General features: G+C 47.6%; 1 protein-coding gene across 6 annotated transcripts in view; it reads right to left on the reverse strand.

The window, feature by feature from the left end:
• Positions 1-27,112, reverse strand: part of LOC138973165 (G protein pathway suppressor 2-like) — a 61,358-nt gene that overhangs the window by 15,359 nt on the left and 18,887 nt on the right. For 5 of the 6 annotated variants that reach the window (XM_070345851.1, XM_070345846.1, XM_070345847.1 and 2 more), the window contains exons 8-9: positions 20,351-20,439; positions 9,696-9,773 (exon numbers count right to left, since the gene is read on the reverse strand). In XM_070345851.1, the coding sequence (XP_070201952.1) occupies positions 9,696-9,773; positions 20,351-20,439 (167 nt within the window). The remainder of the gene's footprint in view (positions 1-9,695; positions 9,774-20,350; positions 20,440-27,112) is intronic. The other variant, XM_070345852.1, reaches the window with a different exon arrangement.

The following is a 27,112-nucleotide window of genomic DNA, read 5'->3' on the forward strand; positions in this document are numbered from 1 at the left end:
CTCTTCTGAGAGGGCTGAACAGTCCAAGCCACCGTGTCGAAAGACATTCCCAAGTAGGTGAACGTCTGACACGGCGTCAGCTCCGACTTTGATCGGTTGATCGAGAAGCCAAACAAGTTGGCCTCCCGAAGAACCGATTGGGTATCCTGCTCGCACCCCGCCTGACTCTGACTCAGGATGAGCCAATCGTCCAGGTAGGCACGTAGCCGGACACCCCGCGACCTCACCAGCGCGCAGACCTGTCTCACGACCATGGTGAAGACCCAAGGGGCGAGAGACAGGCCGAAAGGAAGGGCGCGAAACTGGTAAACCTGACTTGCCCACCGGAAACGAAGCCATTTCCGGTCGGCTGGATGCATAAGAATATGGAAGTATGCATCCGTCAGGTCGATGGAAGTCGCCCAATCTCCCGGGCGGAGAGAGTCCCTGACCGACGCTGGCGTCTCCATCTTGAACCTTATCTCCCTCAAAAAGGTATTGAGGAACGACAGGTCCAAGACAGGACGCCATGCCCCTGAGGCTTTGGGGACGGCGAAAAGCCGTCCGTAAAACCCAGGGGAGCTGTGGTCGAGGACTTTCTCCACTGCGCCCTTCTGCACCAGGGAGTCTATTTCCGACCGAAGGACGGAAATGGCTTCCTGCGAGGAGGGAGGCCTGAACGCCGGCGGACGCCTGACCAGAGGAGCCTTGCCATCTTTCCAGAGAAGACGGAAGCCCGACCTCACGACCCCCACGATCCATTGACTCTGTATGGACACGAGCCAATGGGAAAGTGCCCGGGAAGGGCCCCCCGCCATCACCAGAGTGGAGGGCGGGGTGGGGGGGAGATCGGGAGCACTTCATTGGGGGTGAGGCTTGCTTCCAGAGCCGCCTCTCCCCCTGCCGGAAGACGGTCGTCTTCTCGAGCCCCGAGAAGAGGAACGTCCACGACCCTTGTCTGCCGGTTTGGGAGGGCCAGCAACCTTAGCCTGCTTAGGCTGAGAAGGCTGAGACTGCTTGGACTGCTTAAGGCTGTGCAGGGAAAAGTCAGAGAACTGCTGGTCCCTGTTAGCCTGAATTTCCTGTCTTCGGGCATCAAAAACGAGATGCCCAAAGAGGGAACCCTCCAAGACCGGTGAGGCACGCAAAGTGTCCTTGGTCGCCTGATCCGAAAACTGAGAGTGTGACAGGAAGAGATCCCGACGACACATAACAGAGTGCGCATAGTGCACAGCGGAAAGTCTCATCTGTTCTTCATTGACCCTCGCAAGAGCGGCCAACAAAGTGGAGACGTCATCCGCATCCTGATCCTCGCTGAGAGAGAACGGATTCAGCGAATCAGTGAGGGCACGAGAGAGGGCCCGAATGAGAGTCTCAGCAATGGAGGCAAGCTCCAGCTGCTGACGTCCTGCCTCTTCAGAAGCAATCAGAGTGTTCTCAGAAAAGAGCACGCCGTCATCCTTCTTGATAGGCTTGGCCAACAAGGCCAGCATCTCCGGAGGAACTGTCAAAGATGAACGCGGGAGAGCGAACGCATCCAACAAGTTCCTAGGAGACTTCTGCAAGACCAACCGCCTGTGAGACGACAGAGCGAATGCAGAAGCCTGAGAAGGCGAAGCCATCCACTGCTGAGCCAGCTCCGGAACTGAGCCGTGAGGCACGAGCAGCGGAACCGGAAGTGAAGGAATTCCGCTTCCGGAAGGAGATGGCTTGGCCAAAACCTGAGAAAGCTGAAAAGCTATGGATGGAGACTCCAAAAACCGGAAGTATGAGTCATCCTCCTTCCCAGAGCGAAAATCGGCCATCGCGGACGGTGCCGTCGAAGCGGCAGCCGAAGAGACCGAAGCCCCTTCCGCGAAATATCTCGAAGTGACCTCAGCAGCGGCCTCAAGAGCCACTTTGAGTCTCTCCGGATAACCAACACGTGCAGCCTCGCTGGCGACGGACTGAATATCCGAAACATCCGGCGAAGGACCGAAGTCCACGTTGCTGGTAGAAGGGCGGTGAACACCGTAACCGGAAACCGGAAACCCGTCCACTCCAATACCATCCGAACTCATGCCCTGACTAGGGAAAGAGTAAGAGGACGGCATGCCCGCAGCCGCCGGAACCGGAACCGCAGTCGAAGCAACAACCGAAGACGGAAGCGCTGACTGCCCCGGCCAGGGCTGAGACACCTGCCCAAAGGGCTGGTGATGCCCCCCCGCGACCGCCACCTGAGAGGAAGCGGAAGCGGAAGAAGCAGCAGATCCGGTCTGAGCCGGAAAAGTATCAGACGCGACCGCGAAAAGCGGAAGCGCAGACACTGTGGACGGCGGCCGGAAGGCCGAATGCCCAGAGGGCCACGTCCGGTCAACCCCGGAAACGACCCCAGCGGGTGCGTACATCGGGGGACCTATGCTTCCGGCGAGTGCCGGAAGCGCAGCAGACGGAACCGGCTGGTCGACTCCGGAAACGACCCCAGCGGGTGCGTACGTCGGAGGACCTACGCTTCCGGCGAGTGCCGGAAGCGTCGAAGCCTGAACCAAATGCCGCCATTGCTCATCGACACGATGGTCTTCCGTGAAGCCAAAGTGAGAACGAACAGGGGTTTGCGGGTCGTGAACCCGCCGAAAAGGGCTGCTTCCCAGCAGGGAGCGTCCAGCGGCCTCACGAGGACCTACGGACCAGCCCAACTTACTTGCGTCGCCAACCACAGCGGTAGAAGGCACAGAAGCAACCGCCTCGGTCAAGGACAGCGTCACAGCCGGAAGCGGAAAGGAAGCCATCGACGGGACAACGGAAGTCGAAGGCTGAGAACGCACCATCTCCTCTCTCACCAACGTGCGAAGCTCGGGAACCAGCGAAGAAAGCAACGATGAAACCAGCGACGTCGAATCTGCAAGCGGCAGAGAAGACGAGCGAGAAACAACGGTACGCGTAGGTTGATTAGACTGCCCCACAACCGGCTGGTCATTCGGGGCAGAAATAGGGACCGTCATAACAGCATTGTTAGCCGCGTCAGAAACAACAACCAAAATAGGCTTAGGGACAGAAGTGGAAGACTTGGGTTTAATTTTCCCTTTCACATCAGCCTTGCCGCGCTCGCGCTTTTTGTCTCCGTCAGACATGCTGACAACAAAATGGAGACACAAAATTCCAAAATGGCTACCACAAAATACGTGACCAACACGTGGCCGAAAATTTCAAGTAGCAACTGAAAATTACGTTCGATACAAGTAAAGGAACGAGCTCACCAACTACCAGTGCAGCGGGTGAAGAGACGGGTGTGGGTGCCGGTGGGTGTCTAAGCAAACACCAAACAGCGAACTTCCACTAGAGCCAAAAAATTCACGACCTGCTCCCTAGAAAGCTGAAGTGTCGAATGATAGGGGTCACGTGGTCAGTAGCAGTAGTGACGTAGTACGCAGGAGGGGAGGTAACTCCCTGGGTGCGTCGTCATTACCATAGCTACGTTTACACTTTTTTAGTTGGGGTTGCTCCCCTTAGACGGGTAGCCTTTTCAGACCTAGCACTTTAGACTGAGTCAACTGCTACATGTGATTCGGAGTAGGAATATGTAATTTAATCAATGCTTTAAATTAAATGAATTCCTTTGACACAAATTGATAGAAACAACAACAGCAATCTGCTCCTGAGACATTACCATTCTCATAAAACAATTTTAGGTGAAATAGATCACCATAAGCACATAGGTTCTGATCTCAGTAAGCATTTTATCATACAGATGCACATGTGCATCCATACAACAATAGTGTACAAGAACGCAATTCCACAAACTCCCCTGCGCACACACTGTGTGAATCTCCAAGTGCTCGTAATACTACAGTCCAAGATCTACATTCACAACCAATACACTAATTTTTTTTCTTCTTCACTAAATACAGGTGGTTGGACTACTGCTGGAATCAATGGCAGTGAAATAAACAGATACATGCAAAAGCCCACTTGTACAAAACATGAGTGCAGGTGGGAGTTGCAGCCCACAAACAGAGAAGAAGAAGGAGAATATGTAACTAACTCTACATTTGCTCCCTTAACTGTTTCATAACAGCTCTCATTTACTATTCTTATCCCAAATTACACACAGAAAATCCACCAACACTATGAAAATCACAGAGGCTGAAAACAACACCACTTGTATCTATAATACCCTTCATTAAAAAAAACTAGGCAAATGAGTTTGACTGCAGACTTTTGTGACAAGTCTGTTAATTGTAAAATCAGTGATATGACTTTAAAGACCATCCATTTTGGTACCATACTCAGCAATCAGATTGATTTTACATGAGGTAATGTTTATACAGTGGAACCAGTACAACACAGACACCCCAACAAAATCAAATTCAGAAAAGCAAAGTTCCTGGACTGGGTGGCCGAGTGGTAATGCACTTGCGCTCGGAAGCGAGAGGTTGCGAGTTCGACCCTGGGTCAGGGCGTTAGCAATTTTCTCCCCCCTTTCCTAACCTAGGTGGTGGGTTCAAGTGCTAGTCTTTCGGATGAGACGAAAAACCGAGGTCCCTTCGTGTACACTACATTGGGGTGTGCACGTTAAAGATCCCACGATTGACAAAAGGATCTTTCCTGGCAAAATTGTATAGGCATAGATAAAAATGTCCACCAAAATACCCGTGTGACTTGGAATAATAGGCCGTGAAAAGTAGGATATGCGCCGAAATGGCTGCGATCTGCTGGCTGATGTGAATGCGTGATGTATTGTGTAAATTTTTTTTTATCTCACACGGCATAAATAAATCCCTGCGCCTTGAATATGTGCGCGATATAAATTGCATAAAAAAAATAAAAAAATAAATAAAATCCCTGCGCTTAGAACTGTACCCACGGAATACGCGTGATATAAGCCTCATATTGATTGATTGATATCAACAAACAATCAAAACAGCTCAAACGGAACAGATTTTGCTTGTCATCGGAAAGAACTTTTAAATTTGTATCCAAAACAGTTAGTTTTGTTCCCGGTTTAGTGGGGCACGTACAGCGGTCAAGGCTTGTCAAGGCTTGCCAAAACACCCTTAGTGCCCCACTAAACAAAGAAAGTCACGAGGAATTCCCAACGTGAGTTAAAATAGAACACTGTATAATTGCAAAATTATGACGAGCTTACCTGAGTAAGCGAAGTCTAATTGTAGTTTTATCAACCGGATTAGGATAGATTAGGAAAGGGATTACGTGAGAGCGAATGCGGGAAATCGTCATAACAACATGCAAATGGTGCAGAAAGAGAGAGAGGAAAAGAATAGGGAGGGTAATAGTTAACTATATAAGCTGTGACCTCAAATCAAACAATGACGATCACTTGATCTGGTGATTTTGATTTGATGATTTGTCTTTGTTAGTTTTGTTTCTGTTGAATGTTTGCAAATTCAATTTGCAAATGTCTAATTGATGTTTAATGAAAATATTTTTCTCTCGGAATATCAATAAGATAAGTAAGAAACAGGCATAATAAAATTAAGTAGAAGTGCAACGCCAAGGCACTGCATACCCCAGCGAAAGACAAACCTCTCTCTTACTCTCTCTCTCAAACACACCCCAAGTTACACACGTACACACATACACACTCACTCACACGCACTCTCACTCTCTCACACACACTTCATACACACCCATACGCACATATAGACAGACGGACATACACACCTTTACAAACAAACACACATACATACACTTACGCACATGCACATACACACCCACCCACTCTCTTTCTCTCTCTCTCTTTCTCTCTCTCTTTCTCTCTTATACAGACACACACCCACCCACACACACACACACACACACATACGCACGCATACACGCACGCACACACACACACACACACCCACCCACACATTGACTCACACAAATCTCATACACACAAAACACACACTCATACGCACATAGACCGGCACGGTTGGCCTCGTGGTAAGGCGTTCGCCCCGTGATCGGGAGGTCGTGGGTTCGAACCCCGGCCGGGTCATACCTAAGACTTTAAAATTGGCAATCTAGTGGCTGCTCCGCCTGGCGTCTGGCATTATGGGGTTAGTGCTAGGACTGGTTGGTCCGGTGTCAGAATAATGTGACTGGGTGAGACATGAAGCCTGTGCTGTGACTTCTGTCTTGTGTGTGGCTCACGTTATATGTCAAAGCAGCACCGCCCTGATATAGCCCTTCGTGGTCGGCTGGGCGTTAAGCAAACAAACAAACAAACAAATACGCACATAGACAGACGGACACACACACCTTTACAAACAAACACATATACACACTCATACACACACAAACATACACACGAACTCATGCACACACACATTCACACACACTCTCTCTCCCTCTCTCTTTCTTTCTTACACACACAAACACACACACACACACACACACACACACACACACACACACGAGTATAGACTCATGCATGCGCACACACACACACACACACACACAAACACACACACACACATACACACACAAACAGTAACACTAACACATGTGCACAAAATGAACACGCACACACACACACACCGCGCGAGAGAAAAAGACTACCGTACTTTCCGGGTCATAAGGCGGGACTTTTTTCCTCGAGTTTGACCCCTGCGTCTTGTATAACGAAGCGCCTAATCCGTGTATGAAATACGAAAAAAATCAAAGAGACCGCCTGAGTACCAGTCAAACAACTTGTGATAATGCATGTTTCAGCTACTAGGTACTACCCTGGCCAAGTTTTCTCTCTAGACATCAAAGAGACCGCCCCATAGGTTAAACTTGGTCACTGACCCCGGTGCAGGAAGTGTTTCCTCTCTCAGATCTATGACAGGGGGACCACCTCTCATAGCAAAAACTGGGTCATTGACCCCTGGGAAGAAGGTCAGTGTCTAAACAAGGCAACCCAGCTATCACAATGGACCTGCCTTTGATCTCGCCGCACACACAGAGCACACATATTTCCACTCTGTATTCTTCCTTTGATGTGCGGCTTATTTTCATTCTTCGACCGTTTGTTACCGGTATACTTTTTTAATTTTGGTGCGCCCTATCGGCCCCCTGCGCCCAATGGGTGACTGGATTACAATTTTGTTTAAAAAGAAGGGGGTGCGCCTTATGCGCTGTAGCGCCTTGTAACCCGGAAAGTACGGTACAGGGAGGCATGACGTCATGGTGCATTAATTGACGTCAAAGACTTTCGACCGTGACGTAATCTTCTTACGCGAGCTTTATCCATAGACTTGGAAACTACGGAATTTCTACCCGTCCAAAGCGGCCTTGGGTGGCGTTCGCTAAAAAAATGGGGGCGCCTATTGCACCCACCGTATTTTTGTTAGTATGGTCCCAATTTTTTGTGAACTTCCATCTTCAACTGTAGCCCGTAGCCGGGCACAAAGAATCCTTTATCATGTATTATCGGTATGAAAATTTCTCAAGTCGATTAAGTTCGTGGGATACCTCCAGCTTCGCTGGGAATATGTTATTATCTTATAAAAATAAAAGCAATAGACGAATTCCGAAAATAACCGATTTTGAAAGAGTGAATATACCCTTGCTTTTACTCGGACAAACATTGGAGGGGCCAATCACTAGCGAAGGGTGTGTCTGAAACATGTGGACAGGAGCATGTGTGAAGATATTTGTCCAAGGAAAAGTAAGTATATTCACTCTTTCAAAACCCATACAAACCCAACAGAGTTATTTCCGACAATTGTCTATTACCCATACATCTGTGTAATTTTCTGCAAACATTTCCACAAATAAGACTGCTGTAGTAGTTTTAATGTAAGTTGGTAGGTGACATCTCATTTTATCCTGGCACACAGCAATATCATTATCACTGACGCTAAAATTGTCGACAGTCACGGGGTTAACATTTGAAAGCATAAATTGTTTCTCTTCCTATCCTTCCATGTTCAATTGAATTGGTTCCGAATTGCCAAATAGGTTGAAGGGACATAAAAAACCAACAACGTCCTTCCATATTTCATTATTTTGTTCATCACATTTACAAAGTCTGCCATGTGTATCTGCGGTAAACGGATAAGAATGTTGCGTGACTTACATCACCCTAGCCAGGAGACAGTAATATGTATGTATTGTTTTGAGAAGTTTTAGGCAAGATTGTAGCTCTGGTATAAATCAGAGGCCCCAGCTATGCACTGTCCGTTGCCACATTCTGACAGTTTCAAATTGCTGAACATAATTTCTTGTTTAAAAAAGAACAACCTAAGGCTACAGCAATTGCCCCTCATTGCCAGGTAAGGGTATTCAAATATTCTGTTACCAAAGGAATTCAAATGTACACAACACCAGGGTTCCACTCAACCCCAAAAGTCAAGGGTATTCATACCCTTTCAGGAAAAAAGTAAAGGGTTTTTATACCCCTTCCAGATTTTTCACAGGGTATGAGTGACAATCGGTGTATCCATGAAATGTCATTTTTTTCCCATATGATTGCCTGTCTGGTAGTTATCACCTTTGCCATTTTGACTTGTGACAATACATGTATATCATAGTGTATCAATGCATTCAAGTCTTTTTTTCTTTCTTTTTTACTTCAATGGATACCTCTTTTTCTATTATGTCGCGAGTTTTCGTGTAATTTTCTTTGGATTGTAAAATTATAATGATGAACTGTCTGAATTGATGAATGTTTCTTTGAAAGTTTACTCAGCTGTGCTTACATTCATTCAAGAACACAATCACAAAGACTGCAGCAAAAAGAGAAACAAAGAATTACAGAATGAAACCAACTGTATTAACTTCAAAAACCAGCATCATCATCATTATGACTTGTGATTAAATCAGTAAACAGCACAACTGACTAGAATAGACTGTCTTTGCACCTACTTCAATAAACCATCATCACCATTTACAACAAGCAACAAGAATATCAAGACTGACTAGACTGTCCGAGATCCTCATGACAATCTCCATCACCTCTAGACCTGACGCCAAAGTCAAACTGTGAAAAACAAGGGCCAATGCAGTTACTCCATTTTTTTCTCTCAGGCAACAGCACCGGATAGGCTAAAGCGAACAGTGCCATCGAGATGATCAGTTTAAAGATATCGCGCAGTTTGAAGACAAGGGAGGCAACCTCTGCTTCACGGCGTGTCAGTGTCGACAGAGGAGTGGCACGAACACGGCGTGTACTTTAGTGGTCTCAGTAGAGCAGGCGGCCTGCGTCTTTTCAGCGTTTGACTCGTACGTTTTTTTACCTCTTTGGAAGAAAACAGTTACGTATTTACTATTTATACCTCTTCAGAGAGCATCTAGTACGTGATTTGGAGGGTCAAAGGGTATTATACCCTTAATTCTACGTGATGTGGAACCCTGCAACACCAATGAGTCATTTACACAAAACACTGATGGCCACACAGACACTTCACAATTACTATATATCCCAGAAATACACAAAGGATGGATGCCCATACTAGAGTGCTGAGCCCTAAAGCTGCACACAACACAGATGCATGTAGCTACATTAAAGCTGTACCCTAAAAAATTACACGTCAACAGCACCCACATTGAACAACCTTGTATCTCCAAACACATAGAAAACACTGATGCTGGTACCATTAACTACCATATGTACAATCATGGAACTACAAACAACACAGATGCCAGAACTAAGTGTGTAGCTTCAAAGCTGTTCAACACAGATGCTTACAATGGTTAATTTGTACAGCTACACATGACACAGACAGCATTGAAGAGGGGGCAGCACTCACTTTGGACTGCTGCTGCTGCATGATGGTCTGAGACATGAGAGCCCCCTGCTGGCCACCCCCCATACCTCGCATCGTGGGCTGCGTACACACCACCAACATTACTTGGCACCACAAACTTACTCTGCATAAATTAGTTACACCTGTGTCTGGGCACATTATAAAAGTAAGCAAGTCTTGTAACAAGTCTTGATCATAAACCCAAGGTGTATTTAGGGTGAAAAGCAACCTGAATCATCTGTAACAACATTAATATTGTTGACAGAGTTTGGCAATGTACTGCACTCGTATGCTGTTCATAAAACATGGCATTTGTTACCAAGACAAGGCAACAACAATGTCTCGACCGCATGGTTTGGGCCAGCCTATGATTTAGTAGTCTCGGTGGAAAAAATGCAGTGCGTTCAGTTTTATTTTGTAAGGCCCACAGATCGACTTGAATGTATTGATTTTGTCAAATGTGAGACCCTAAAGCAAATTAAAAAGAGGAAATGCTACAAGCTTCACACAAAATCATGTATAGGTTGAACATCATGACCATGTGACCATGCCAACTACTGATTGATGCTGTCTCAAATCTGAACCTGCTAGGAATGCAAGTTTTGTTGAGAGGTGCGAAAAAGGATTCAATTTCATTTTGAACATAACTACACCTACCTTACCATTATCTTATCATTCGGCTTGTCTTCTTGATTATTATGTGGAAACCTCAAGAGAAGTGAAGATAGTCATGTTAACCAAAGTGAGCAAACAGGAACCACCTTTTCATTTCCCTAACAGCAAGTTGATATAGAAATAACCCGATGATACCTCAAGTATCACTGTTCAATGAAATCATCTGATTTTTTAATATGGCATAACGAAGGACAATGATTTTCCTAGTTTTTAGACAGTTAGCTATTTTTCATGTGAACAAAAATGGAAAATTTTTAATTAAATTTTGATTTAATAAATATACTTACCCAATTCTTATGAATGCATTGACTTTAGTCCCACATGCTAGATGTCGAAAAAACCACTCAAATTACCTGCCCTTAGTAGGGTGGTAACCAAGCTAAAAGCGACGCCATAGCCGTTGCTATGGCCTGACCTTGCTCGGTTACCCATAACACCCTGCGCACCACGTGAGCGCCAGCATCCGTAATAATCATTCGAGACTATTAATCCAAAAAACACCCCAAGGACATAATCCAGCGGGGATGGATGGGAGGGTATTAACTATAAGAATTGGGTAAGTATATTTATTAAATGAAAATTTAATTAAAAATTTTCCATTTAATCACATATTCTTACGAATGCAGATTCCTCCTAAAGGCGGAGGGAACTTACTTATGTCCTTGCAAGAACCTGCCCTGCAGCGACCAAAGCCGGCAATGAACTGGAACCATCCAGCCGCGTGCAGGAGATGTCACGAAGGTAGAAGCTGATGAAAACATCGTCTGACTTCCAGTAAGCTGTTTGTAAAACGTCGCTTAAGCGACCTGACCGCAACACGGCAACAGAGAACGCCCAAGCTCTGGCCTCATGTACTCGAGCTGATGTCAGAGGAAGGACTGAACGCCCCCCCCCCCCTCTCTTGAGAGAGCCACCACTCATACGCTTGTCTAATGAGGGTCGCCACCCATCTTGTAAGGGTCAATTTCGAGATGTCCCTGTCATATTTTGTGTTCAATGAAATGAACAAAAGTTTTTGACTTTCAGCTCTAACCAACTGAGTGCGAGCAAGGTAAGACTTCAAGGCTCTAACCGGACAGTTGGATAAATCGGGATCGTGCGAAGCAAGAATAGTCCCAAGCGGGGGGACTTGGATCACCGGCGGGGATTGGCCTGGTTTTTGATTTTTCGCGAGAAAACCAGGCCGAAAATGCAGTGACATCGATCCATCGCGCTCAAACGCGATATCTTCTGGCAAACCCGACAAGGCATGAATCTCACTGCCCCGACGAGCAGTAGCCAGAAGAAGCAGAAAAACCGTCTTGCGCGTTAAATTAGTCAGGCTAGCAGCCTGCAAAGGCTCAAACGCCGAAGACCGCAAGTACTCTAAAACCAAAAATAAGTCCCAAGCCGGGACAGAGGTCCGTCTCTTCGCCTCCTGGAGAGCGGCCCCTTTGATCACACTAGCAATCACTCCGTTAACGTTAATCAATCTGCCTATCTGTCTCAAAGTAGCAGATATCGCTGAACGCCGGACTCTCAAAGCAGAGGCCGAGCTGCCCTGCGCAGATAAAAAAGAGAGATGATTTGCAACCTGTAGAGAGCGTGGGGCCACAGCATTGACCCCCGACTCCCTACACCACTTGGCCCAGGCAGCCCAATGGCAAGCATAAACAGACGCAGTCGAGGACCTATGCGCCTTAAAGACCAAATCCAGCGTCAAGTCTGAAGCGCCAGATTTTCGCAATTCCGACCTCACAATCTCCAGACGTGTAGGCACAGGGCCTGCGGGTCTCTGTGCGGGATGCCTGTTCTTGGTTGAACGAGCTCTCCCCGCACTAGATTTAGAGGAATCGGAACCCCTTTTGCCAACAACAGCAGATCTGGAAACCAGTGCTGGGAAGGCCACCAGGGGGCTACCAGCAGCAGATCCGGACGTTCCAGCTCGGCTTTCCTCACCACTCTGCTGAGCAGAGGAAAGGGAGGAAATGCGTAGGCTTGCAGGCCCACCCACGAGATCTCCAACGCATTGCTTGCCCAAGCCTCCGTGTCCGGAAAGGGGGACACGAAAACGGGAAGTCTCCTGGAGAACCTTGTCGCAAATAGATCGATTATCGGTTTCTCCACCTGCGCCCACAGGCGCTGGAGAGCCCCGTGCGTGATAGTCCATTCGGTGTGCAACACCGGAGAGGACCTGCTGAGCGCATCCGCCAGTGCGTTGAGCTTGCCCGGAAGAAACTCTGCTGAGATCATGATCCGATGCGAGTGGCACCAGACCAGCACCTCGCACGCCCTGTCTGACAGGGAAAACGACCGAGCTCCTCCCTGCTTGTTGACGTAGGCAGCGACAGTGGTATTGTCCGTGTGCAACCGGACATGTCTGCCGCCCACCAGAGGGAGAAACGCACTCAAACTGAGGGCAACTGCCTCCAACTCCAGCCGATTGATATGCCAAAGGCGCTGGGACTGTGTCCAAAGCCCCGAGGCCGCCTGGCCCCCGATGTGAGCCCCCCAACCGGCCATAGACGCATCCGTAAAAAGGTCTACGTCCGGAGGGGGCAGAGCAATGGGAACCCCCTGAGAAATCCAGTCCAAGTCCAGCCACCGAGCAGTCGCGTGACTGAACCACCCCTGAATGGGGACGATTTTGTCCCAGTCCTGCGAAGCCGGCTCCCAAAGGGCACTGAGCGCGGCCTGGAAAGGCCTCTTGTACACCCTCCCTAAGGGAACCAGAGTTGCCATAGATTCCATTTGGCCCAGAATCGAGGTAAGGACCCTCACCGAAGCCTGCTGGCTGCCAGCCACAGCCGAAATGAGAGCATGAAGCTTCTGAATTCTCTCCTGCGTAGGACGAACCGTCCAAGTGACAGTGTCGAACGCCATACCGAGGTAAACAAACCTCTGGGAAGGAGTCAATTCTGACTTCGCTTGATTCACGGAGAACCCCAGGCTCAGAGCCCGGTTCAACACCACCTGAGTGTGCAAGAGGCACGCTGATTGACTCTGATTCAGGATCAACCAGTCGTCGAGGTACGTCTGTAGACGAATACCTCTTTGCCTGATCAGCGCGGCCAACTGCCTGATCACCATCGTGAAAACCCACGGTGCCAGGGAAAGCCCGAAGGGCAGAGCCCTGAATTGAAAGATCCGATGACCCCAGCGGAAACGGAGCCACTTTCTGTCCACTTGATGCATAAGGATATGAAAGTAGGCGTCCGTTAAATCCACCGAGGTCACCCAATCTCCCCGGCGTAGGGCCTCCCTGACCGAAGCTGGTGTTTCCATACGAAACTTGATCTTCCAAAGAAACTTGTTCAAAAACGAAAGATCGAGGACCGGCCTCCAGCGGCCTGACACCTTGGGCACCACAAACAGGCGTCCGTAAAACCCCGGCGAGGAGAGATCCACAATCTCCTCTATAGCCTTCTTGGCCAAAAGAGACCTGATCTCTGTCTCTATGGCCACCCTGGCCTCTTGACTGGCCGGAAAACGAAAGGGAGGAGGAACCCTGGTCAAGGGAGCCTTTTCCCCCTCCCACAACAGCCGGAATCCCGATCGCACCACCCGCAAAATCCATTGGCTGTGCACTAACGCCTGCCACATGGATATAGCCCTGGTGGGGCCCCCTGCCACCACGAGGGTGGGGGAAACAGGGGTGATGTGATCGGGAGAGCCTCATTGGGGGGAGGGCCTTCGCGCCCCCCCTTCCCCTCCCGAACGAGGGTTTCCTAGCATAAGGCGCACCCTTAGCTGGTGCGGCCTTATCACCCTGTTCCTTAGGACGAGAGGCGCTGTGCTGCTTCTTGTTCCTGAAAGGCTGAGAAGACTGAGATTTCTTTGGGATTTTAAACGAAAACCCCACGAGATGCCTGTCTTTAGCCTCCTGAACCTCCTGCTGCCTTGCATCCAGGGCCACTCTACCAAGAAGAGAGCCCTCAACGAAAGGCGAGGAACGCAGCGAGTCCAGTGGACTGATGAGAAAAGCCTGCTTGAGAGAGCAGCAAATCCCGCCGTGAAAAGACAACATGAGCATACAGCTTCGCTGAAATGCTCATCCTCTCAGAATTCACCATCCCCAAAGCCGCCAGCAGTGTGGAGATGTCACTGGCCGAGGCGTCTTCCCTGAGCCTAAAAGGCTCCAAAGAGCCCGCAACAGCACGAGTAAGAGCTCGGAGCAAAGCCTCTGCCATAGAAGCCAACTCGAGATCAAGCCGACCCATCTCCTCCAGAAGGTTGTTTTGGCAACAAGGCAAGCAACTCCGGCGGAATTGGCAAAGTCGCCCTCGGCAACGCAAAAGTCTGAACAAAGTTCCTTGACTTCACACTCCAGTCCAGCTTTTTCTGCACTGACTGCGAAAAAACAGTGGCCTGTGCGTTTGACGCCAGCCATGGGCTGGCCGAAGAAGGCGCTGTATCATGAGCATGCAACAAAGGGAAGGGAGTTGGCAAAAGACCGCTGCCCTGAGGGGCCGGCCGAGCCAAAAGTTGCGACATGTGATAAGCCACGGCAGCCGATTCCACAAAACGAAAAGATTGTGAACCCTCCTGCGAAGGCCAAAAATCGTTCGCGGCGGAAGGTGGAAAAGAGACACCCTGGCCTGAATCCACCACCCCCTCCGGAAAGTAACGAGCTGCCACAGAAGCCGCTCTTTTCATGGCTTGTCTAAACCCAAAAGGCAAGGCTACACACTCCTCGTCTTCCTCAGAAGAATCAGAGTCCCCACCCTCCAAAGTATCACTACACAAAGGAGGGGAGACAGGAGCAACAAAAGCGTGACCCGATCCCGCTTGCCACCCACCATCACCCCCCTGCCCCACAGGGGTAAAAGGGTAGACAGTAGGCACAGAGACCCGCCAAGAAGGAGGGGGGAGGGGGCCGCCCAACAAAGCCGCGCCAGGCCCATTGTCGGTAGACCGCTGACCGGGTGCTTGGCCCCAACTGTCAAAACCGGTTTGGCCAGTCTGAGCTACCCCGCACGCTGCATGCGGTGGGAGTTGGCTCGTCGCTGCGGCAAGCGACCCCTGAGAGGGGTAAGACTGAGTGAGAGGCGTGACCGTGAAAGGCCGCCCCCACCCGTCAACCTGCTGTAGTCCTGTTGCCCCACCACCCCAGCTGGGGCGAGGGGCGGCTGCTAGCAGTGGACAATAGCGGTACTGACTGAGACGCCAGTCCAACAGCGGACACCCGATCCTGCCCGCCGGGCGGGAAAGGGTGAGCCGCTACACCAACCCCCACCCAATCCCGCCCAGTGGGTGGGAAAGAGTGAGAAGCTGAAACAGCCCCCTGCCCCCAATGGGACAGGGATGGACCAAGGTCAGGCTGTGACTTACCATGCCCCCCCTCTCCCTCTCCCACCAGGGGAGAGAGCTGACTTCCCACCGCAGCAGTGCTAAAAGCAAGCTGAGCGGGAAGAGACAGAGAGGAAGCAGACCCCCTCTCCTTACGGAGAGAGTGTTCGAGCGCAACCGCCGCACTACCAGAGGCAGAGAGGGTTGGCCCGAACCGGTCAGGTGCACCAAGCAAGTGCGAAGAAGGAATGGCCGCCCGGCCACCCCCCCCATCCGTCGAAGTCACCGACGACGGCGACCCCAGCCGAGCCAGGGAGGAAGGATCCCCTACCGCCGGAGGCAGAGGAGGGACCCCAGAGCGAGACGCAAACTGCTGAGAAATAAATTCAAACAATTCGGACTTTAATGAGCCTAAGGCTGAAGGCCCCGGCTCCTCACCCCCATCGGGGGACGCGAGCTGTGAAAGAACGGAACCCGTCCTCGGAGGGATAGGAACATCAACAGAAGTGCTGTTTGACGGATCTTCTACCCGCATAAAAGGCAAATCAACGTTCTTAGGTTTAGCCTTAGCTTTAGTTTTCTTCACCTTCCAGTCTCGCACTCAGTTTAGCTTTGTTGTCGGCCATTTTAAGACCGGCGAAAAACAGTCACCCAGAACAAAAAACTTCTGCGTGCGTGTTCAAAACAAAGCTATCAACATTTATATCCAAACATAAAAAGGAAAGATCTCACCAAAAGGTAGACGGACAGGTAGACCCCCAAGAAACCGGCTAGTCTCACGGACGAGCAGGCATGCGAAGGCCAAAAGTGAGTGACAAAATTCCGACACGTCCACCGTGTGTTGTCGAAAGTCGAGAATGATTATTACGGATGCTGGCGCTCACGTGGTGCGCAGGGTGTTATGGGTAACCGAGCAAGGTCAGGCCATAGCAACGGCTATGGCGTCGCTTTTAGCTTGGTTACCACCCTACTAAGGGCAGGTAATTTGAGTGGTTTTTTCGACATCTAGCATGTGGGACTAAAGTCAATGCATTCATAAGAATTGGAGTAAGAATATGTGATTAAATGCATCCCCCAAGCCCAGTAGACTCACACTCTTACAAGCCGTAGATACTAGTACTGTATTGGATTCTGATTTCCGCGCAAGAAGTGACCTCAGTGATGAGGATAGATTCAGATGATGATTTTGATCCTTCTTGGGTGTTTTAGCTCAGTTATGGTGAAGTGTGCATGTGCGCCGCGACCCAAACCAAAGTGTTTTTTCTCCCTGTTTAGCAGCTATCTGTGAAACCAGTCGCTTAACATATCTGAGAGAATAAGAAACATTGAAACAAATGACTTTCATCCTCAAAAGGAATGATTGCCGCAAGCTCATAGATGTTCCTTATTCTCCATCCTCACATGAGAATGATGAACAGATGAGGTTGCATCGATCATCATTAATTTTTTGAGGTTGAAAGTTGATTGTTTGTTTCAATGTGTTGTACTCTCTCAGATGTCCAGAGACTGCTTCTGTATAACATAGGAGCTTGTGACAATCCTCCTGTTAGATCAAAACTCTCACTTACTATTGCTTACATGTAAAACGCCTACATCCCTTTGTTTCTTAGATCTTTTAATTAACTGTTTTATATGGTTATGATTGTGTTCTAAGCATTATTTAGATTTTTTAAAATACAAAGGCTTTTTCCAAAGAACAAATACAGTTTTGCAATTTCTTTGCTGCTTGGGATTAAAGCTGTCTTCAAATGTTGAAAGATTTTTCTTATAACTAATAATTTTATAATTTCTTTAACATTGAAAAAAAATAACATTAATTTGACATTTTTAAGAATTTAAAAAACAAAATGTTGACAAACTAATAGTTATAACTTTCATAATTTTGTGGAGATAATAATGCTGAACAGACTGCAATAACAGTTGTAATAATGCTCACAATTATGGGAGGAAAGCCATTCAAAAAATCTAAGTTTAGGTAATGTTGAGAATTAGGAACAGGGCGACAGCTTGGACAGACAGATTGCATCAATGAGTTCGTGGTGAGCATGTGTACGAGATTTTAGTTAAGACTGGATAGTAACAGCTGTTACCTAAGAAACAAAATTAGAGTTCAATTGTTATCAATAGTTTGGGCTTCCATTGAGTGAACCGGTAGAAAACTGCATTGGGGGGAAAAGGGATAAAACGGAATAAATTATCTTTCTAGTGAAGTAAGCAGACCAAAAAAACAAAAATCAAAAACAAAAACAATGTGACGTAAGGTCAAAAGTACATACTTCAAAAAGAATAAAGATCACCCAAAAATCTTCAGGGCAGTCCCCGGTATTAATCTAAAACTGCCACAATATTATCTAAGACACTGTGACAGTACAAGTGGATTCCACTGTAGCCTTTTTCTATCAGTCCAGAGCAATGCAACTTTGTGCATGTAAACTAACAATACACTACACTAACACATTTCTGCTTGACATGTAATGACTTCCATACGTATCTGAACAGTGCAACTGGCTGCTGAAGATCACAAAAGCCTAGAAAGGGGTGAAGCTAAAAGTAACTAACTGTAGCTAGAAAAACATGTAAGGCAATATCAAAGTTACTTCTTTTTTATTAACTTGTTTCTTTTTTAATCTACCAGCTAAGACAGTGATATTTTCAAGGACTCCCTTTTTACTAAGGGGAGTCAGAAAAAGAAGAAACAAGTTGCGTGAAGCGATATAAAAACTTTTAGTCAAAATCAACACCGCAAACCAGTCATCCCCGAGACTACATTTAGAAAGTCTCGGCTAACCAAGACGTAGACGGGCCATGCTCGTCTCCGCGAAGCATGCGACCGTAGTACTTACTGAACCTATTTTCTTTCATTCTAAACACATTTCTAGATTAAATAGGACATCTATATATTTTTTAATTCAGGAGAAGATGAGGAATACAATGCAATAATTTTTTCATCTGTTTCTGAAAATTAAATTTTAATGACAACTTTAATGAGCAAACTAATGAACTCATTTTTAAGCTTGCGAGCTGAAATGCAATACCAAAGTCCAGACTATGTAGAATATTGCTTGACCAAAATGTCAATCAATTTGGTTGAAAAATGAGGGTGTGACAGTGCTGCCTCAACTTTTGCAAAAAGCCGGATATGACGTCATCAAAGACATCTATCCCAAAAATGACAAAACTGTTTCCGGATATTATACCCAGGAACTCTCATGTGAAGTTCTAATGAAGATCGGTCAAGTATTTTTCCTCGGAATCGCTTTACACACACACACACACACACACACATACACATACCATCACCCTTGTCTCTATTCCTCGTGTATGTTAAAACATTTACCGTACTTTCCGGGTCATAAGGCGCGACTTTTTTCCTCGAGTTTGACCCCTGCGTCTTGTATAACGAAGCGCCTTATCCGTGTATGAAATACAAAAAAAATCAAAGAGACCCTGAGTACCAGTTAAACAACTTGTGATAATGCATGTTTCAGCTACTAGGTACTACCCTGGCCAAGTTTCCTCTCAAGACATCAAAGAGACCGCCCCATAGGTTAAACTCGGTCACTGACCCCGGTGCAGGAAGTGTTTCCTCTCTCAGATCTATGACAGGGGAACCACCTCTCATAGCAAAAACTGGGTCATTGACCCCTGGGAAGAAGGTCAGTGTCTAAACAAGGCAACCCAGCTATCACAATGGACCTGCCTTTGATCTCGCCGCACACACAGAGCACACATATTTCCACTCTGTATTCTTCCTTTGATGTGCGGCTTATTTTCATTCTTCGACCGTTTGTTACCGGTATACTTTTTTAATTTTGGTGCGCCCAATCGGCCCCCTGCGCCCAATGGGTGACTGGATTAGCTGTAGCGCCTTGTAACCCGGAAAATACGGTAGTCAAAAATTGACTAATTGTAAAAACAGGTATATCATCTTGAATATATAGCTTGGAGATATAGCTCAGTTGGTAGCGCGCTGGATTTGTATTCAGTTGGCCGCTGTCAGCGTGAGTTCGATCCCAGGTTCGGCGGAAATTTATTTCACAGAGTCAACTTTGTGTGCAGACTCTCTTCGGTGTCCGAACCACCCCCCGTGTATACTACATTGGGTGTGCACGTTAAAGATCCCACGATTGACAAAAGGGTCTCTCCTGGCAAAATTGCTTAGGCACAGTTAATAATTGTCTACCATACCCGTGTGACTTGGAATAAGGCCGTGAAAGGTAAATATGCGCCGAAATGGCTGCAATCTACTGGCCGTATAAAATTTCATCTCACATGGCATCACTGCAGAGCGCCTAGAACTGTACCCACGGAATATGCGCGATATAAGACTCATTGATTGATTGATTGATTGAATAATCATCGTTGAAGATTTTTTAGTCTCTCAATTTGAATGCACAGCAAAATCACTGTCCCTTTTAAAAACATCCATATTCACACTGCAGTTTTGTTTAGTGCAAACTATCTTTTTGGCTTTCATTTCGAAAAAAAATTCTGAACTTAATGACATGCCACTTATTTTGAGAAAAACATTTACACACACACACACACAAAAATCAAAGACACAAAGTACCTTACTCATTCATGCCTATCTTCACAGTAATCCAGTGATTGAGATTTGATTACACGGTCCACTTGGGATGCTGTAATAGTAAGCAGAATCACAGTGGAAGTCTTACATTTTGAATGACAATGACTTGACACTGACTCTTGCGTACCTGTTTGTATTTATCCTCTTGGAAGCCTGATTTCTGGGCTTGCTCCAGCTGGTGTTGGAGTGATGCACTGTGCTGGGCAGCATGAAATCCTGCAAACAAAACACTGACAACATCACCATGCACTGCACTGCCAAATTTACCACCTCCTTGTTGTTGTATATTTTGCGCCTTTCGTATGGTGTCATCTGACAAGTCAGGAGCTTGCCTCAACTATTGTCACAGATATATAGTGAAAACATAACAAAGACAATAGTGTCTGAGGCAAAAATCTGAATATATTCCACGCCAAACTCAAAATAAAATCCCACTTTCGTGATTGCCTATTTTGTTGTCATCACTGATGTCTTTTTCAGAATAGTTCAATAGAAGGATCAGCAGTCACATCTGAAGAGGAAAACTCAAAAGCTCTCAGGAGACTCGGTGTAATTATTATGGAAGTAGGTATTCAAGGATGTGAGATAATCTTAGAATGTCAGGATAGATCAAATCCCCACTAACATGCTGTAAACAAGAAAAGCAAATGCTTACACGACTTGCCTTCGTTACCCCCCCCCCCCCCCCCCCCCCCCCCCCTGAACAACCTTAGCAACCTTCGGTGGCACAATTTTACAAAAAACTGAAAGTCATAAACATCTTGGTATTATTATTCAGAATAACGGTAAGTGGGAGTTACATATTAAATCTGTTATAGCAAAATGCCGTACACTAGTAGCTTGCTTACGATCTTATAAATATAGACTTGGCAGAAAAGCTTTAGAAATAATGTACAAATCCTTCATATTGCCACATTTTGATTATGCTGATGTTCTCTGGGATAACTGCCGAAAGGAGTTAGCCACCGAGCTCGAAAGTATTCACTTAGATGCAATTCGAACCATTGTTGGAGCAGTCCGCGGTACAAGCCATCAAAAATTGTACGATGAGTCCGGCTTTATTTCATTACTAGAGAGGCATAAACGTCATAAATTGATATTATTTCACAAGATCGTTCACCGCAAGGTGCCAAACTACTTATTTGCGATATTACCACCATTGATATCAACTAATAACCCATATCACCGGCGCAGATCTCTTGACAGGAAAGTTCCATCGTTTAAAACTGAATTATACAGAAACTCATTTCTCCCATCTACTACACAACTCTGGAATTCTTTACCAGACTATATAAAACTTAGTGACTCCCAAAGTGAATTTAAGCACTTTTTGTCAAAAAACGATTTAAGTCCGCCGTGTTATTTTTATTCTGGAGATTGCATGTCACAAATAACTCACTGTAAGCTCAGGTTATATATAAGTGATCTTAATAACGATCTAGTGAGATGTCACGTTGCTACAGATGCATCTTGTGACTGCGGATTCTCGTCCGAATCCGTAAAACACTTCATACTCGATTGTCCAAATTATCGCGAAGCACGTCAAGAAACTATACATTCCCTCCCTAATCACACAATTCACCTCCCCCACCTTTTAAACGGAGACAGACAGTACTCTTTAGATTTGAACAGGAAAATTTTTTCCACCGTACACTCGTTCATTGAACGTTCAGGCCGCTTTGGGCAAACCAGAATTGAAAATTTTCATCTAAATTTTAATTTGATTATATACTTACCCAACTCACATACAGCAATTTACTCCAGTTTAGTGCTAGGACGCTGAATAGCATCGCCTTGGTAACAAGGGGAGGTCACCCTAAAAAAGAGCTACCTTGACCCCTTAACATGACAAAGTCACGCGTGACTTCCTGACCTTGCCGCCATCTTTGAATCATTCAATCGAAAGCGAACATTGAAAAATTTCCCTCTTTTTTAGGAAAAAACCCCCATAAAAACCCCAAAAGCGGGGCAGGCGGGCGGGTATCAACTATGTGAGTTGGGTAAGTATATAATCAAATTAAAATTTAGATGAAAATTTTCAATTAAATTACATTCTTATCCCAACTCACATACAGCAGAATGCTAATGAAGGAGGTGGGAAAACAAAATTCCACTTGTCCAGCAGCGACAAAGGCTGGTAGGGAGCTACTGCCACCATGACGAGTGCTGGCCACATCTCGCAGGTAAAAGTTGATGAAAACGCCCTGCGATTTCCAGTAGGCAGCGTCTAAGACCTCTGCCAGCACGCCTGAGCGGAGGACTGCCAGAGAAGTAGCCCAGGCTCTGGCTTCATGAGTTCTTGACAACTTCATAGGAAGGACAGAATGCCCAATCCCAACTTGTCTGTGCCACCACGCATACGCTTGTTTAATAAGCGTAGAGACCCATCTTACCAAAGTGACCCGCGACAAGTCCTTGCTCCTTTCAGTGTCAACTGAGATGAAGAGCAGTTTTTGGTCCCTAGACCTAATGGGCGTGGTACGGGATAAGTAGCTGGTAAGAGTACAAACAGGACAATTGACCATATCAGGGTCACCAGAGGCAAGAATCCTACTTAAAGGAGGAATGCGAATAACAGAGGAGGACAGACCTTGTTTTTGGTTTTGGCAAGGAACTCCGGCCGAAATCTTAAAACAAAAGAGCCATAGCTCTCAAAAGAAATATCCTTAGCCAGGCCTGAAAGAGCGTGCACCTCACCGCCTCCACGGGCAGAGGCTAACAAAACGAGGAACAAGGCTTTACGAGTCAAGTTAGCTAAGCTCGCTGAAGCTAAAGGTTCGAAATCCGAAGAGGCTAGAAACTTGAGTACCAAAAAAATAAGTCCCACGCGGGAAGAGGGGACTTAGCCTTCATAAAACCAATCGCTGCCCCCTTAAGAACACTAGCAATTACACCGCCCAGGTTAATGCTATGCCCTAATTGCTTCAGAGTAGAAGAAATGGCTGAGCGCCTGACTCTCAAAAAAAGAAGGAGCCAAGCCCTGAGCAGCCAAACACGAGAGATGATTTGCTACATGCATAGAGCGAGGTGAAGTAGCAGTAACTCCATTCTCCGAGCACCACTTTGTCCAAGCTGACCAGTGTGACGCATAAACAGTGCTGGTCGATTCCCTGTGGGCCTTTTGGACAAAGCCTAAAGTAGCGTCTGAGGAGCCAGAACGGCGCAGCGACCTAGAAAGAATGGAGGGCCGTCTGCGAGGCGAAGGAGGACGGGGAACCAATGTTGGCTGGGCCACCAAGGGGCCACCAACACCAAGCAAGGCTGTCCCCGCTCCACCTTCCTGAGAACCTTTCCCAAGAGATGAAAAGGGGGGAAAGCATAGGCTCAGACGCGACCAGTTTACTTCGAGGGCGTCTGTTTCCCTCCCCTCTGGGTCTGGAAAGGGGGAGATAAAGACCTGAAGCCTGCAGGAGAATCTTGTCACAAACAGATCGACTGTAGGCTTGCCGAAATGCCACCCAGACGTTGTAGGACCTGATGAGTCAGAGACTACTCCGTGTGCATCGTACACTACGGGCGACTGAAGTAGTCCGCAAGAACGTTGAGTATGCCTGGGACGTACTTCGCTGACAACAGAATAAGGTGCTGGCTGCCCCAGGCAAGAATCTGACCTGACCTGACAGAAGAGCGAGAGACAAAGTGCCTCCCTGTTTGTTGAAATAGGCCGCCATGGTCGTGTTGTCTGTGCGAACCCCAATTTATTCGTTCCTGACCATAGACAGAAACGATTGGAGTCCCAGGAAAACAGCCTCTAACTCTAGGGCATTAATGTGCCCCCCACTCTGCGTCTCGTTCCACAGACCTGACGCAGTGTGAACAGAAAGATAGGCACCCCAGCCCTCCATAGACGCGTCTGTGAACAGAAACTCGTCCGGGGGGGGGGCAAACGAAATTGGCACTCCCTGTGAAATCCCAGGGAGCAGCCACTGCCTCGTTGTGTGCCGACACCAGCTTTCAAGAGAGACTACTGTCTCCCAGCCCTGAAGAGAAGGCTTCCACAGCGAACTCAGGGCAGCCTGAAATGGCCGCTTGTGGACTCTGCCTAAGGGCACAAGAGTGGCCATCGATTCCATTTGGCCAAAAAGAGAGGTCAGAACACGAACAGCCGCTCTCTTTATCAAGGACAGAGTACGAAACAGACTTTGCAACCTGTCCACCCTTCTCTGTGAAGGGCGTACCCGCCAAACGACGGTGTATGTCTTTGCGTGTGGAAGAAAAACAACCCCAATGCTAAAAACGTCTGTGCCAAACCTAGGCTTAGCCACATGATGGTGATTAGTTCTTTCCGTAACCTCTTAGAAAGAAAAGCTGAAACTAAGGAATTCCTGCGAGTCCTTTGTGCTGCGCAGCGAAAGTCGCTGACAGAAGCCACTGCCTCAAGAGGTAGGCTTAGCCGGAAAAGTTCCGACTGAGAGGTTACGAGCAATGGCTCAGTGAGCCTAAAAATTTAGTCAGAATGTGAGCCCATAATTTGGACATGTTCTGGCGACTTGTCAGAAACCAAAGCTTATGACCCTGATGAGAAAGCGCAATTCTGTAAGCCGTAAAAGCTGAGAAAGTTTTAACAGCTTGCCTTGTTTTTCACCACAGAGGCAAAAAACAAAAATTGAGGCCTTAGCAACTTCACCCTAGAAGGTGAAAAATAAGAGGTATGCCGCACCAAAGATGGGCGTACATACCGCGAAGCTGCCTAAGGCAGAGGGTTTAACCCAATGTGTGTTTGCTTAGCTCCGCATCTTGCCTAAATAAAGGCCAAATGTGGCCAGCCGACGCAGATCACAGCTTCTCCCAGAAGATGGACCACAAAAAGCAAAGAGCGGAGTAGATCCGCCTCTTGTTTGCAACCTGAGCCAAGCAATGTGCCAAGAAAAGCGCTGGGAGGCTCCGCTGTTCAAAAGACTTTAGCCAAAGCAGCTAGAAGCGACATGACATCCTTCTCCCGTGCGTCACGACGAAACTCGAAGTTAACAAGAGCAGAGAAGATAGAGCTCTATAAAAAAATCTTGCAAAGTTTCCTAAACAGAGGATAACCTGAAAAGATCATGTGCTTATTCCCCCAGAGACAAGAAAGAGGACTCAGTATAACATACTGTTCTACTGTAGCCGTCTTCCCTACCAGAATAGTGACAACTTTCTCTACCGCATCGTCACGAAACCTGAATGGGTCTAATGACGACGCGATCAATCTCGACAGAGATCTCTGCAAAGTCTCAGAGAGAGACGATAACTCAAGCAAACGTAAGCCAGTTACTCCAAAGACAAAAGAGAATTCTCCGAAAACGGGACTACTCTGTCTCTGCTGTATTATCTTGCCTAAGGACTGCAAGTTCCGGAAAAGTGGAACGAGGCAAGGCAAACGAGCCAATCAAATTGACTGAAATATGCAGCAGTGTAAACCTCTTAGCCAAACCAGCAGGCAAAGCTGAGGCTAAAAACAAAGAAGCACGGTAAGGCTGCGCTGAATCAGGAGCCAGACCTTGTGCTGTTAACCACGGTACAGCGTGAAACGCACCGCCATACTGCCCAGTAGACAGTAGCATAGACAGCTCAAACGCTACCAACGGGAATTTCCGAAAACGGGAATTTCCGAAAACGGAACTGCTGTTTCCAGTCCTTCGCAGAACGGGAATCCCCCAAAGCGGAAGGAGGTTGGGCAACAAACCTACAAGTGTTGCCGCACACTCCTCGAACTACCGTGAAGTAACTTCCGCCGCCAAAGCCAGTGCTAGCGGAAGTTCAACCAGTACACGGAAGTTGGCATCTTCGTCAACCTGAACAGAAGCACCAAAATCCGACTCATAATCCCGCACATCCGTGCAACAAGGCAACGAACTTCCGCCCTGACTACAATAGTCAGGCGAAGCGTCACCCAGAAGAGACGACACACGAGGGATGCGATACCCAAGCAGTGTGTCCCTAGGGACTGCTTTCCTGCCCAGAGGGCGGAAGCGGGGAATGTCACCCCCTCCTCAAAATACCGTGAAGCCACTTCCTCCGCTAAAGCCAGAGCTTGCGGAAGCTTAGTCGGTATGCGGAAGTTGACATCTTCGTCACCCTGGACGGAAGTGCCAAAATCCGACTCATAGTCCCTCACTTCCGTGAAGTCAGGCAAGACACTTCCGCCGTGACTACCATAGTCCGACGAAGTGTCGCCCGGAAGAGACGCCCACGAGGGATTTTATACCCAAGCGGTACGTCCCTAGGGACTGCTTCCTGCCTGAAAGGCGGAAGCGGGGAAAGCTGTGAAAGCTGTGCTGCCGCACCAACCGCTCCTCTAGGGAGTGTCGGAGGACGCACTTCCCCTGTTCGGTCAGAGACCGAACGCGTGTCTGGGCTTTTCCCTCGATCTAGACGTTCACTCAATCGGAACGACGTAGACCTAGGGCCTAAGCTTTCGCGCACACGAACCGGTGTGGCTACTCTCTCCAAACACGCACTTCGTTTTGGCCGGAGAACCCGGTTACTGGCGAAGTATAAATACCTTGATCGTCGTCAGTCCAAGAGGCCTGGGAACGCAGCAGGGAAACACCACGGCTGCCCTCAAACGAGGCGTGAACGTCGGCGGACGTAAAAGTGGAGGAAGGCGGACACACACCCTGGCAAGGGAACGCACACCTCCCACACCGGAGGGCAAAGACACATCTCAGCCTTGGTAGACGAAAACTCGGCTGAAAGAGAGGATATCTAAGCACTCAAGGAGTGCAAAATAGCATAAACATCCTGCTTCTCGCTAACAGGGCCTGAACCGGACAAGACCGGTGAAGCAGCTGAAGGCAAACTAGGCATAGCCGGAGAATAAGGTAAGTCTATCGCACATCAAACGAGGATTTAGTCAAGGATCTGTGACTTTAATCAAAGCTTAACATGCCGAACTGTACGACTTACGAGA

The sequence above is a fragment of the Littorina saxatilis genome, linkage group LG8 (assembly GCF_037325665.1).
Source record: "Littorina saxatilis isolate snail1 linkage group LG8, US_GU_Lsax_2.0, whole genome shotgun sequence".
In the NCBI taxonomy this organism is placed as follows: domain Eukaryota; kingdom Metazoa; phylum Mollusca; class Gastropoda; order Littorinimorpha; family Littorinidae; genus Littorina; species Littorina saxatilis.